Here is a 15,000-nt window from a genome sequence, read left to right on the forward strand (position 1 = left end):
AAAAACATTTCATTTTCAAAGCTATTTTACTTCTGTTCTTTTTTTATATGTTTTTTTTATGGACCCTGATAAAACTGTGCACGTATTAAAGTTGAATAAAACTATAATTTCTTCATCAACATCAGTTTTCCTAAGAACAGCGAGCACATTAGTCCTTAAAGCTGGCTGTCCCGCTGACTTTGGCAACAGGACACTCATTGGGAACACAATCATTTGAAGTACATTTTGTGTGTGTGTGTGTGTGTGCATGTGCCAACACGTGTGTATTGCAGTCTAATGAAACGTTCCCTACACAAGTGCTCAGTGGGACAACCCATTTAGAATCAGTCAGAGTTGCTTTTCTGAACTAAACCCAGGCCCCTGCCCAGTCTAGAACTGGCCAAGCAGCCAAAAATGAATCTTGTGTACTGCACAGCATCACGGCAGCAAATGCTGGTTTGGCTTACAGTTTTGTCCTGTTATGATCTGTCTCTCCACCGGTCCTGCTCATGTGAAGACGTGCCCTGCTGGGCCTGAGCGCTGGGCTCCCACCCAGAGACCCCCAACCCCTCAGAGCAGGTCTCCTGCTGCTACTGAAGCTAGCTCATCAGATGAGGTTATTATCAATCTGACCTCCTTCCTCTTTCATGTCCATAAAAATAACTAACAAACAGACTAAGTAGTACATTTGAAATGGGAGGTTCAGTAACTCCGTGCAGAGGGTTAGGGAATATATAACTCTTGGCTGCTCTCAGTCCCGGTCACAGGATCAGACTGGTGATTCATCCCTGATTAGACTCTTGTGAGTTACACAGCTACTCTGTAGTGCTTGAATCCTGTTACTGTAAACAGCCAGTTGTCCTTGACCTGTGTGTAGCGTCGGTCAGGCAGGTGTGCATTATTAGATCCTGGTAATCTTGCCCCAGGGGGGGGTGGCTGGGTCCAGGTCAGAGGTCAGCACAGCGGGCAGATGAACCTGCTGGCCGGACACTGGTCCCTCAACTCCTCCCTCCTCCTCCTCCCCTCCACCCTCTTCCTCCTCCCTCCTCCATCATCCCTCTTCCTCCTCCTCTTACCTTCCCTCCTCATGTTTTGGCTAGCCGATATGTTTGGGGCTATCTCGTTGTTATGATCAGTGACCTATGCACTTTTGTAAAGCTCTCTTTTGGAAGTGGCTTTGGATGAAAGCGTCTGCTAAATGCATAAATGTAAAGTCAATGTAACGCGCCAGATGCACAGCCCTCCTTCACCTCCCTCCTTTAACACAAGTGAACCCCACGCTCCCCTCTGCACCCTCCTCCTCCTACAACAGAGAACCCCCCCCCTCCCATCTCCTCTCCCACACAGACATCACCCCCCCCCCCCCTCCTCCTCTCGACTCCCAGTCCTCATTCCAATGTTTATCCTAGTTAATTCCACCATGCAAAACAGCTGGGTGCTTATCTTTACCATATTTCCTACACGGAACCTAATTTTCAGGTTATTCCAGAGTCGCAGGGAAACGATTCAAGCTAGAAGCTCGCAGCTTATCCTCAGAGCACGGCTCAGTGTCTCTGATCCTCCGTGCAGCGCTAAGACAAAACTGATTTCAGAACACGAGTACAGTTTGCCAACGATATTGGAACCACCTGCGTTCTGTGTACATTACAAATGACTGGGTCTAATTCTATGCGTTGCTATGGAGATCTGTGATGATGCCTATCTGCTCTCCTGGTCAGGTTGGAGCGTGTTTGATGTTCTGCTTCACTAAGCTCGTTTCACATGACTTTGTTCTTTGAGAGAGTCACAAACCTACCCTCCCGCCCTCCTGTCGGAGGTATTGTGGGAGGTGCAGCCCAGGCCTGCTGGTAAACACAGTTCTAACTACACCAGGAGAGGCAGGGCTCTCTCAGAGACGAGTCCGACTCCAGCCCTGTTTACCTTGGCGCAGACGAGGGTAAAATAGGATGTTGTTACTGAAACGCAAACATCCGATTCGTTCTCGACAAACATTGGGGGTGGGGGGGATCAAAATGCGAGCCTCCAGTGAACGGTAACCGAGGCGATGAGGAGTAACCATAGAAACCGTGGTGGGTATGTGAATGTATGGTCACGCTGGGGCCTGCGATCCAATAGGGGGAACCGCCGGTCCCAAGAAATCCAAACTGCATAAACCTTCATGTTGAATCTAGGTCAGTTGGTTCCCTAAGCAGCAGCACCAGGTACAGTCAGAGAGGTCATATTAACCCCCCTGCCTCCCAGGGGTCACTGAGAGAATCTATTCTTGTCCCCCCCCCGTATGCCAGGCCAGGCTGCTGCTGTCTGACCCTCACCTCGGAGGGCACGCCTCTGTGTTGCAGATGCGAACCCTGACCGGAGGTCTGCTGGACGCGTCGCACAAGGACTCCTCCACCTCCTCCCCCTCCTCCGGTTTAAACACCTCGCTATCGCCACCTGCTGGCCTGGGGGACAAGGAGAGAGAGGGGTTAGAGGGAGAGGGAAACAGGAAGTGAGAGAGATGGGGTGGGTGATGAGCAAGGCAGTGATCTGGGATGGAACACTGGGATGACCACTTTTGCCTTGACTGGATCCTATTTGGCTGTGTTGCTTCTCACCGGCAGCACAGGAGGCTGAACACACAGAGAAGCCCCTGTGGTCCCAGTAGTGAACCTCTTCTCCTTGCGGGTGAAACCCTGGAGACTCCTGGAGGCCCGGAACGAAGCCTGGGACTCCAGTGCACGGCCCCCCATTACAGGCTCTCTGCGTCTGGGGCTTGTTCTCCTTACACTCCTCCTCTGGAAGGTCCACCTCTGTCTGGGTGAAGGAGAGCAGCACCCTGCACTTCAGCTGGCGTGTCTGCCTGCCCGGCCCACAGGTGGCGCTGCAGGGAGACCAGGGCCCTGGGATGAACCTGCACAGAAGAAGACTGTGTCTCACCACAACGGGATACAACTAAACGTGTGTGACAAGTTCCTCCTGAATGGAACTGTAAACTCGACACACACCAGGACAGAGAGGCACGATGTTGAAGTATCAGCGCTGTAACATACTGAACATATAAAAAATAGTGACTGTTACGCCGGAAAACAAACGGATGTTAAACGGAATTAAAGTGAATCAAACTAGACAGCCCCCCCCTCTCCTCTCCCCAGCTGTGGCTGATGTCAGGTAAACTCACGCTGATCTGTGGAGATCTCTGGTTCAGCTCAGAGAAGGCTGTTCAGAGGACACATGGCTCATAGCCCCTTCTGGCAAAGCCAGCTGATTTAAAGAGACAGAGCTTTATTTCACGGCATCTTTCTGGTGTGATAAATACATCCACAGGTTCAGCCAGCCAGGCTAACCCAGAGAAACATGCATCGTTAGATGGTGTTGAACACAGGAGACGAGGATACGACAGCAGTGGGACGTGGAAGCCTGGATGGAAGCCGAGGGTGGAGAATGCCTCTTGGAAAGATATGTGTGATTTATATGTGTGTGGTACGTAAGGCTTTACGGTTATCCAAATTACAGTTGGAGGAGGAAGAAGACTGAATGAGAAGAACAAGAGCTTGTAAGCCAATCGGGTTCAAACGCAGCCTTGAATTTACATACCCTTAATAAAAATGTCTCGTTTGAGAGTAAGCCAATCCTGACAATTGGCTTGGCTCCGCATTTAGGCATTCATAATAACATACATTAGTAAAGCAATGTCAATCCAGAAAGGTCTGTTAAAGCAGTTAGGTTCGTCAAACTTGACAGCTCCTCCTCCGGCGCCCCAGAGCGTCGTCCTGCTGTGTGAGAGGGGCCCGGCCCCCCCTGCCCCCCCTGCCTCCAGCCCCCCCCTGCCCCCCGTCCCCCGATTAGAGGATTATGAGAGCTGCAGTTTCCTCTCAGCTGCTGCAGACTCACAGGTCCGTATCGTTAGCACACACCGTGATGTCAGAGTCCTCATTCCCAACATGATGGAGAAACCAGCTTGAGTAGGGTGGGTGAGGTAAAGGTAAAGGTGAGCGTGAGGGTGAGGATGAAGTTAAGGTGAGGATGAGGTTAAGGTGAGGATGAGGTTAAGGTGAGGATGAGGTTAAGGTGAGGGTGAGGTCAAGGTGAGCGTGAGGTTGAGGTTAAGGTGAGGCTAAGGTTAAGGTGAGGTTAAAGTAAGGATGAGGTTATGGTAAAGGTGAGGTTAAGGTGAGAATGAGGTTATGGTGAGGTCAAGGTGAGGTCAAGGTGAGGTTAAGGTGAGGTTCAGGTTCATGTGAGGTTAAGCTGAGAATGAGGTGATGCTACAATTCCTGCTGTGTGGGAGATGTCTGTGAGGGTGTGTGTGAGCTGGTATCACTGACAGGTCCCAGGGTGGGTGAGGTTTAAATGAGAGTGTGAGTTGTGTGTGTGTGTGAGAGAGAGAGGTGTGTGGGTGTATGTGTGTGTGAGGTGTGTCTGTGAGGGTGTGTGTGTGTGTGTGTGTGTGTGTGTGTGTGAGGGTGTGTGTGAGCGTGTATCACTGACAGGTCCCAGGGTATATCAGTGCAGGAGAGTCTGGGACAGCAGAAGTAGTCACATCATTATCAGGAGAGGAAACGACCACAGACTTCTAGATATGCTCTGTGTGTTTAGTGTGTGTGTGAGGGTGTGTGTGTGTGTGTGTGTGTGTGTGTGTGTGTGTGTGTGTGTGTGAGGGTGTGTGTGTGTGTGTGTGAGGGTGTGTGTGTGTGTGTGTGTGTGTGTGTCTGTGAGGGTGTGTGTGTGTGGGTGTGTGTGTGTGTGATGGTGTGTTTAGTGTGTGTGTGTGTGTGAGGGTGTGTGTGTGTGGGTGTGTGAAGGTGTGTGTGTGTGTGTGTGTGAGGGGGGTGGTCTGCCCTCATAATCCTGACAGAGCTCAGATACAGCTGTACGTGTGCTCTTGCACTGTGATAAGGGCCTGTTGAAGATATCCGGACCGCCCATCTCTTTCCCTCTCTCTCTCCCTCTCTCACACACACACACACACACACACACACACACACACACACACACTCTGAGACTTCCAGTTCACGACTGATAAAGGGAAAGATCACCCATGTGGAAAGCCAACTCTACAAAGACACTCTGCTCTCTGTGTTCCCCCAAATATAGCTCCGGGAGGGCTCTGCTCTTTCTCACCTCCCTTTCCCCTCTCCCTCTCCCTCTCCCTCTCCCTCTCTCTCTCTCTCTCTCTCAACCTCTCTCTCTCAACCTCTCTCTCTCTTACAATCACAGCCCCCACCAGTGTGAACTCTTAAACACATGTCCCCCACATACTTTAATAAACCCTGAGATGGATGCCTTTGGTCCACCGCAAAGGACGAGGTTTCTCTCAGGCAGAAGTGTGTGCGTGTGTGAGTGTTTGTGTGAGTGTGTGTGTGAGTGTGTGTGTGTGTGTAGGGCTGCTGCCTGCATTGTATCTCAGCCAGGCAGTCTGTGTGGGTTGTTATTGTTCCGAGGTACTGTTTCAGAGATGGAGGAGATTAACTCTGCTAACTAATATTAGGACGTTGGGGGAGTTTGGTGTTCCAGAAACCCAGAGAGGTGAGGGAGGGAGGGGGCCCACTACTACAGAGCACGCTGCGGTCAGAGAAGTACAAACTAGGGACCCCTAATGAACCCTTAAAGTCTGTGTACATGCTGTGGTATATATATATATATATATATATATATATATATATATATATATATATATATATATATATATATATATATATATATATATATATATATATATGTGAGTTCCTGATATATATCGATATATATATATATATAGATATATATATATATATATAGATATATATATATATATATACCACAGCATGTCTGTGTGTGTATGTGTGTGCGAATGTGTGTGCATATGTGTGTGTGTTTGCATGTGTGTCTGTGTGAGTGTGTGTGTGTGTGTTTCTGTGTGTACTCACGTAGGCTCCTCCGTAGCAGCTCGTTGCTCTTCCAGCTCCTGGGCTTGTTTGACGGACGGCAGCTTCGCCTCCACAGGAACAGACTCTGGATCAGATCAGTAACAGGAACAGACTCTGGATCAGATCAGTAACAGGAACAGACTCTGGATCAGATCAACAACAGAGGGAACCTGTGGCTTCACTGGGCTCAGAACTGTTCCGGGTCACAGTGAGGCAGGCCAGTCCACAGACTCCCAGCCCACAGGACTGCATGTTGTAGAGAGGGCTGTCAGGTACCCAGTCCACAGGACTGCATGTTGTAGAGAGGGCTGTCAGGTACCCAGTCCACAGGACTGCATGTTGTAGAGAGGGCTGTCAGGTACCCAGCCCACAGGACTGCATGTTGTAGAGAGGGCTGTCAGGTACCCAGTCCACAGGACTGCATGTTGTAGAGAGGGCTGTCAGGTACCCAGTCCACAGGACTGCATGTTGTAGAGAGGGCTGTCAGGTACCCAGTCCACAGGACTGCATGTTGTAGAGAGGGCTGTCAGGTACCCAGCCCACAGGACTGCATGTGGTAGAGAGGGCTGTCAGGTACCCAGCCCACAGGACTGCATGTTGTAGAGAGGGCTGTCAGGTACCCAGCCCACAGGACTGCATGTTGTAGAGAGGGCTGTCAGGTACCCAGCCCACAGGACTGCATGTTGTAGAGAGGGCTGTCAGGTACCCAGCCCACAGGACTGCATGTTGTAGAGAGGGCTGTCAGGTACCCAGCCCACAGGACTGCATGTTGTAGAGAGGGCTGTCAGGTACCCAGCCCACAGGACTGCATGTTCTCACACTGCCAATATTGCCAACCATAAATCTCCGTCTGTCAACCAACTATGTATGTACCAGACCATTAACCCAGCTCATTATCACAGCTAGCACTGGGCTTGGAGACAGGAGAGAGCAGTGTGGCGTCTGGAAGGGGACTGAGTGAGTGTGTGTGTGTGTGTGAGTGTGTGTGTGTGTGTGTGTGTGTGTGTGTGTGTGTGTGTGAGTGTGTGTGTGTGTGTGTGTGTGTGCACGCCCTTCACTGAGGTATCTGGGTTTGGCTCGTGGTAAGAAGCTTCAGTTATTATGTTAACTCATAACTGGCATCCCAGTAGACATCTGGAATATATGGTTCTCTAAAATATTAGCTTTTTCTAGACCGAAACGTTAGCTTAAAAAAACTGTTATGAAGTCAGGATGATTATTTGGGGAGCCAAAGAGGGTATAAATAAACCGATGGTGATTTAAGTTGATGAGCAGAGTCGCTTTTAAGAGCAAGCTGGTGCCTCCCACTCACTAACATCCATCTTTAGAGGCTGAGAACCACTCACACACACACACACACACACTCTGTCTCTGTCTCTGTCTCTGTCTCTGTCTCTCTCTCTCTCTCTCTCTCTCTGTCTCTCTCTCTCTCTCTCTCTCTCTCTCTCTCTCTCTCTCACACACACACTCACACACACACACACACACAGAGGCCAGGGCCCTACCTTTGGGTTTGTGGCATGCGATGGGCACCAGACAGTCCTCCTTGATGAGGGGTTTGAGAGAGGAGCTGCAGCCTCCGGTGTGCTGCCCGCGGTGGTCCATACACAGCACCACCCTGTAGCGCAGACCGCGCCCACACGTCACTGTGCACTGACACACACACACACACACATCAGAACCAACTCAGAGATTGCACCTGGTCCACACGGTTCTAGCACGTTCCGGCATCAACTCTCACCTGAGACCACTCCATGGCAACCCACTGCGGACAGGTAAAGGTGTTGCAGGACTGGCGCGTGATTGGCCGGGGGGAGTGTGTGCACTTCCACTCCTCCACCTGCGCGATCTGTCCGTGTGTATCCTCCTCCGCACACACCACGCTGCGGTCCTGCCAGCCCCCCGCCTCGCCACACGACACCGAACACGCCGTCCACGGTCCCTGCTCCCAGCTGGGGACAACAGGGTCAGCTGCACTGCTGTACTGCTGTCCTGCTGTCCTGCTGTACTGCTGTACTGCTGTACTGCTGCTATACTGCTGTCCTGCTATACTGCTGTATTGCTGTACTGCTGCTGTACTGCTGTACTGCTGTACTGCTGTCCTGCTGTCCTGCTGTACTGCTGTACTGCTGTACTGCTGCTATACTGCTGTACTGCTGCTATACTGCTGTACTGCTGTACTGCTGCTGTACTGCTGTACTGCTGCTATACTGCTGTCCTGCTATACTGCTGTACTGCTGTACTGCTGCTGTACTGCTGTACTGCTGTACTGCTGCTATACTGCTGTCCTGCTATACTGCTGTACTGCTGTACTGCTGTGCTGCTGTACTGCTATACTGCTGTACTGCTGTCCTGCTGTCCTGCTGTACTGCTGTACTGCTGTACTGCTGTGCTGCTGTACTGCTATACTGCTGTACTGCTGTCCTGCTGTCCTGCTATACTGCTGTACTGCTGTACTGCTGCTGTACTGCTGTACTGCTGTACTGCTGCTATACTGCTGTACTGCTATACTGCTGTACTGCTGTCCTGCTGTCCTGCTATACTGCTGTACTGCTGTACTGCTGCTGTACTGCTGTACTGCTGTACTGCTGCTATACTGCTGTACTGCTATACTGCTGTACTGCTGTCCTGCTGTCCTGCTGTACTGCTGTACTGCTGTCCTGCTGCTATACTGCTGTACTGCTATACTGCTGTACTGCTGTACTGCTATACTGCTGTATTGCTGTACTGCTGTCCTGCTGCTATACTGCTGTCCTGCTATACTGCTGTATTGCTGTACTGCTGCTGTACTGCTGTACTGCTGTACTGCTGTACTGCTGTACTGCTGTACTGCTGTCCTGCTGTACTGCCGTACTGCTGTACTGATGTACTGCTGCTATACTGCTGTCCTGCTATACTGCTGTACTGCTGTACTGCTGCTGTACTGCTGTACTGCTCCTATACTGCTGTACTGCTGCTATACTGCTGTACTGCTGTGCTGCTGTACTGCTGTACTGCTGTACTGCTGTAATGCTGTACTGCTGCTGTACTGCTGTGCTGCTGTACTGCTATACTGCTGTACTGCTGTACTGCTGTACTGCTGTTCTGCTGTACTGCTGTACTGCTGCTGTACTGCTGTACTGCTGCTATACTGCTGTACTGCTGTGCTGCTGTACTGCTGTACTGCTGTACTGCTGTACTGCTGCTATACTGCTGTGCTGCTGTACTGCTGTACTGCTGTACTGCTGTAATGCTGTACTGCTGCTGTACTGCTGTGCTGCTGTACTGCTATACTGCTGTACTGCTGTACTGCTGTACTGCTGTTCTGCTGTACATACAAGGACAGACAAGCAGACAGACAGACAAGCAGACAGACAGGCAGGCAGGCAAGCAGGCAGACACACAAACTCACTCCCTGACCAGGCCTTAAATGTCCATGTTTACATAGCTCCCAATCGGGCAGAACCCACTACATTCATGAGCAGAATGAGGCATTTGGACTATAAACGGATGCATGGGTGAAGTCATAGACAGTTGTGGGCTGAGGTCTATTTTCAATCCAGTGCTGTTGAAGGGTTGTGCTGTGGTAGAGTAGCAGTGGGATTGGTAGAGAAGCTGTATGAGTTCAGCACCATACAGTGAGTGGTAGAACCAAGTGAGAGTCACTTACCGAGGTAGTGGCTGGAAGTGGTCATAGGGCATCACCTCTTTAAATCCATCACTACAGGAGCAGACAGGAGCAGGACAAAGTGTTCAGATGCAGGCCCACACACACACACACACACACACACCCACACACACAGTAATGCAGGTATCCTGCACCTCTCAGGGCAGGGGTCCATGTTGCACTCCTTCAGTTTGGGCGTGGGCTTGGTGTTCTCAGGGTAGCTGTGACATAGCTGTTCTGAGGTGCTCTGGTTGGTCCGGATGTCTGTGCACTCAGCAGAGTTCAGCTGGTACCCTGGAACACACACACACACACTCCCTCAGCAACTCTGTGGTAGCAGGCTGGGCTGATGCTGGGTCACACACACATTCACCCAGGTCGACCTAGCATCCCCCTGGCTCGCGAGGCAGCCAGTCTCACCTCCTCCACAGGATACAGAGCAGGGGAAGAAGTCTGTCTCCACCCACTGGTATCTGATTGGCTGGTAGAACAGGAACTGGATCACAGTGTCCCTGGGCCCGCCATACTTGACCTAGAGATGAATGGAGATGGGGAGCGGGGGAAATGGGGGGCGGGGGGGGGGGGGGGAGGGTAGGACAGAGGAAGTTCAAGGGGAATCTCAATAGTCTACATAGTTACTTCCTTATCTCCTTGTCTCCCTGCTCTAAGTGCTCCATCCATCTGCTGTCCACATTGAGGAGACGCTAAAGGCCTCTTTAAGCCATAGAGGCAGACAGTGTGTTCACCGCATCCTAATGATGGACCCAGAAACCCTGTTGAGAACTGTACATGTTTGGATACAGACTCGAGTGCCAACCCAAACCAGCCCAGCATGGCTCATCAGTCGGCAGACATTCTGCAATCAGGGCTTTGGATCCCATTTCCTCACACAATCTGTGTAATCACATGAATTATGTCAACATTAATAATGATGTTTAATAAACAAGACAAACGAACATTAGATAACAACTGGCTTTCTTTTTTTTTTTACATTTCTGTCCAACTCCAAAATGCTGCACCCTGAGGTCACTTCCTCCTACAACATGTTGCACAACAAGGTAACTTCCTCCTTCAGCATGCTGCACAACAAGGTCACTTCCTCCGTGTGCAGGACTACAGCTGAGCTTCACAAAGATCCCTCCCACCCAGAGGACTACAAGGTGGATTACAGAGTCACAAACTGGGGTCTTGTCAAGCTCTTGCATGTCTCACCTTGATGATGTAATCAGCTCTGAGCGGTCCGTGAGCCCTGAGTGTCTGTCTGTCCGACCCTCGCTGGTAGTCCAGGCTGGTGTTCCCTATCAGGAGAGACCCAGTAGACAGCAGGCTGTGCTCCTCTTTCTTACCCTGCACAGGGACAGCCTCGATGACTGGGAGAGACAGGGAGAAAGAAGGAGAGGAAAAAAGAAAGATGGAGATATGAGTTGAGAACATCAAAGGATGTGAAGATAAACACTTTCTCGTGACACCAATTCGTGTAGCCCTAAAGTTGGTGTGTGGGATAATAAACACTGTGTAGTCGAGGTTATGTTTTTGTGGAGAAGATAATTATAATCATCTGTTGCCCGCCCAGTCCTCTGCCTTTTTCTTGTCACATCTCCTCTCTCTCTCTCTCTCTCACTCTCTCTCTCTCTCTCTCTCTCTCTCTCTCTCTCTCTCTCTCTTTCTCTCTGTGTCTCTCTCTGTCTCTCTGTCTCTACCTCTCTCTCTATCTCTGTCTCTCTTTCTCTGTCTCTACCTCTCTCTCTCTCTGTCTCTCTATATCTCTCTCTGTCACTACCTCTCTCTCTCTGTCTCTCTGTCTCTACCTCTCTCTCTCTCTCTCTTTCTCTCTGTGTCTCTCTCTGTCTCTCTGTCTCTACCTCTCTCTCTATCTCTGTCTCTCTTTCTCTGTCTCTACCTCTCTCTCTCTCTGTCTCTCTATATCTCTCTCTGTCACTACCTCTCTCTCTCTGTCTCTCTGTCTCTACCTCTCTCTCTCTCTCCGTGTCTCTCTCTTTCTCTCTCTGAATTCAATTCAATTCAGCTTTATTATCATGACATTTATTACAACCTTATTGCCAAAGCAAGAGGCACAACAACAGACAACCATACATCAACAACTCAAGGAGCGACAGCCAGTATTGTCCGTAACGTGGCAACAACAAAGCCGAAAATCAAAATCAGGACAGAATCTATTACTCTCTATTTATTTATATCTCAGAATTTATCTCTCTCTGTCTCTACCTCTCTCTCTGTCTATCTCTCCGTCTCTCTCTCTCTCTCTCTCTCTCTCTCTCTATGTCTATCTCTGTCTCTACCTCTTTCTCATGTTTTGTTTCTCTATCACTAACAAAGTGTTTTTTCTGACAATATTGTTTATTACAGAAAAATGAAAAACTGGTTCCTCAAATAAACTCAAATAAACTGACTCAAACACCAGCATTTCAAACACTTGATTATTTCAACAAATGTTTCTGAAATGATCCTCTATGTTGGAGTAATTTCCAACATAATTTAAAGTCGTTTCACAACTTGAAACCATTAACAGCCACATAGCCTAGGCCCTTTCACAAAAATAAGCGATTATGAATCTAAATACACCTAAGAGACCCACTCTCCTGATGATACAGAGTTCAGGGGAGTGTGTGAACAGTGGATTAGACTACAGGGGATGCTGTGTGTTCAGTTTCCTCACTGTTACTGTGGTCTTTTCCCCTTTAAACTTCACTACTCTCTTCCACGTCCGCCACACAAGTCTCCTGATGTCTGACAAACGATCTGCTAAAGTCATTTCAAGGTCACTCTAACTCCCCCTTCTGAAACATCTGACCAAACACACATCCAGTTAAGCCTGGAGCTCTTGGGTATACAGTGATGTTGGACCTCCAGTGCATTGTGATGCTGCCACCAGAGAGTCAGCTGGAGGTCTCCCCCACACACACACACACACACATACACAGATAGACACACACCTACACACACGTACACACACTGACTGTGCTGAGCTCAGAACCACACACACATACTTATTGTACTGGGACCACACACACACCACACACATTCATAGATCACACTGTAGAGATTCGTTCAATACTCTAAGCAGTCTAACACCACTCCACTCGCGCACACTAACACCTACGCACACACATACTGTATCAATAGCAAACATATTGGCAATGTATACACAGGAAACACAGTCCATAAATATGACAAGCACAAGCTCCAACATAAGCCAAGGTTCCGTTCTCTCTCTCTCTCATGCTCTAACCCCAACCCCCTCTCTTTCTCTCTTTTTCTCTTGCTAAACCCATCTCTCTTTTCTCTCTTTCCAAACCCCCCCTCTCTCTCTCTTACTAACCTCATTGCTCTCTCTCTTCTCTCTCTCTCACTTACCCCAATCTCTCTCTCCTTCCTCTTTCTCGCTAACCCCCTCTCTCTTTCCTCCTAACCTTCATCTCTCAGTCTCTCTTCTCTCTCTCCCAACCCCCCCTCTCCACTCTCTCTCACTAACTCCCATCTCTCTCCTCTTCCTCTCTGCTCTCCCTCTCTCCACTCCTCTCCTCTCCCTCCTCTCCCTCTCTCCACTCCTCTCCTCTCCCTCCTCTCCCTCACTTCCTCTCTCCTCTCCCTCATTCCTCTCCTCTTCCTCTCTCCCTCTCTTCCCGTCTCCCTCTCTCCTCTCCCTCTCCTCTCCTCTCCCTCTATCCTCTCCCTCCTCTCTTCTCCCTCTCCCTCCACCTCTCCCTCTCCTCTCCTCTCCTTTCCCCTTTCCTCTTCCCTCCCTCCCCCTCTCTCTCCCTCCCTCCCTCCCTCCCTCCCTCCCTCCCTCCCTCCCTCCCTCCCTCCCTCCCTCCCTCCCTCCCTCCCTCCCTCCCTCCCTCCCTCCCTCCCTCCCTCCCTCCCTCCCTCCCTCTCCCTCTTGCCTGCTGTTATTTATCTCTCTGTACTTCTCTGTGCTCAGCATCTCTGGAGTAGCCAGAATCCCTTCAAGGTCTGCAGTGGCAAAGCATGACATGGAAGACGATGTGTGTTTGTGTACGTGAGAACGGACAATGCATCTACTTACTAATGTGATCTGGGCCCTTGGCACTCAGCCTCACACCTCGACTCCCAAGGGGAACTTCCAACACCGTCTTCACAGCTGTAGGACACACACACACAAGCTGTTAACTCACTGTTTCACGTCTGAAAGCACTTGGATACGACGTGTTGAAGTACTCGACCATGATCACTTATCAACTGTGATGAGGACAAATACAACCGTGCTGAAATACCAAAGAGATTGAATAAAAAGAAAATAATGCTTCAGTGTAAAAGCGTAATTCTGACGCCAAGTATAAATGAGCAGCGATAACCTGAACTCTGCCTCTCTATCAGCCAAGTCTTAATGTGCTAACTGGAAACAAGGAAAACAATATTAAGAAACCTACTCAAAACAGCATGACTTTCTTTTTGCACAAGGAAAATAGCTTTTTAGGTACGTGTACAGTATGCGCCTGTGAGTGTGTGAGAGTGAGAGAATGTCTCCACGACCAGCAGTAATACGTACACAATGTGTATACCATAAGCCCATGTATTGAAATGTGATCTCTGCCCTGACAGCATATAATGCTCTCACTCTGACACACACACACACACGCACACACACACACACACACAGAGAGAGCTGCAGATATGCTGTGAAAAAGCTCTTTAAAGCTGTAGGAGGACTTTCACTTTGTTACGTTCAAAAACACTGCATTTTCAGATGGCGCCTGAGTAGCCCGATGTGGCTGAGGGCAACAGCTTGCTAAGGAGGTGAGAGCTTTATAGAGGAGTGAAGTGCTAATGCTATTTCTGTAGTTTAGGAAGGCTACTTTTCCCTCTGGCTGCAAACGGGCAACCCGTCCAACAATTAAGCTGCTCTGGATGACAGCCAGAGTCTCTGGTGCCCAAAAATAATTACGCTTGGAAACTGTATCGGCAACACTCTGAATTTATGAGGGTGATGAAATCAATTCATGCCATTTCATTTCTTTTTCGATCGTCTGAAGGAAAAAAAGTTGAGCCAGATACGTTATAAAGTGACCTTCCAAACAAATTATGGAAATGAAACATTGTTAGGCTGTTAAGAGTTCAGTTTAAATCAGTCTATAATGACTGGACCTGGACCAGAGGGATTAATACGGTCGATTCATATTCTAGACACAAAGAGGGACACCATTCACAATCATAAATTATGTATGATAAACAAACAGGATAATGTGAATGTGTGTGTATGTGAGTGAGTGTGTGTGAGTGTGTGAATGTATGTATGTATCATGGGGAAGGCAGGCAGCAGTGGTGTCTGACCACAGAGGAATTGACCTGACAGAACAGTCTTCATTATTAGCTTCTCCCCGGACTCCTCTACACCTCCAACCCAGAACCCAGAGCCCATTTCAGGGCGTGGAGAGCGAGGCCCAGACTAGGGCCATGTGGGCCCCGCTGTGCCAGGTCCTCTCTGGGAGCCCAGGGAAAGGTCTGTGT

The 15,000-nt window shown here is 49.5% G+C and overlaps 1 protein-coding gene across 1 annotated transcript in view; it reads right to left on the reverse strand.

Moving 5' to 3' along the window:
* Positions 1-15,000, reverse strand: part of adamtsl3 (ADAMTS-like 3) — an 81,666-nt gene that overhangs the window by 20,803 nt on the left and 45,863 nt on the right. The window contains 11 exon segments of the mRNA XM_084682503.1: positions 2,292-2,373; positions 2,376-2,420; positions 2,574-2,869; positions 5,865-5,949; positions 7,370-7,517; positions 7,606-7,816; positions 9,514-9,564; positions 9,666-9,804; positions 9,931-10,042; positions 10,723-10,880; positions 13,559-13,633. Of these exon segments, the coding sequence (XP_084538629.1) occupies positions 2,292-2,373; positions 2,376-2,420; positions 2,574-2,869; positions 5,865-5,949; positions 7,370-7,517; positions 7,606-7,816; positions 9,514-9,564; positions 9,666-9,804; positions 9,931-10,042; positions 10,723-10,880; positions 13,559-13,633 (1,402 nt within the window).

The sequence above is a fragment of the Hypomesus nipponensis genome, chromosome 19 (genome assembly GCF_054491055.1).
Source record: "Hypomesus nipponensis isolate SF chromosome 19, ASM5449105v1, whole genome shotgun sequence".
In the NCBI taxonomy this organism is placed as follows: domain Eukaryota; kingdom Metazoa; phylum Chordata; class Actinopteri; order Osmeriformes; family Osmeridae; genus Hypomesus; species Hypomesus nipponensis.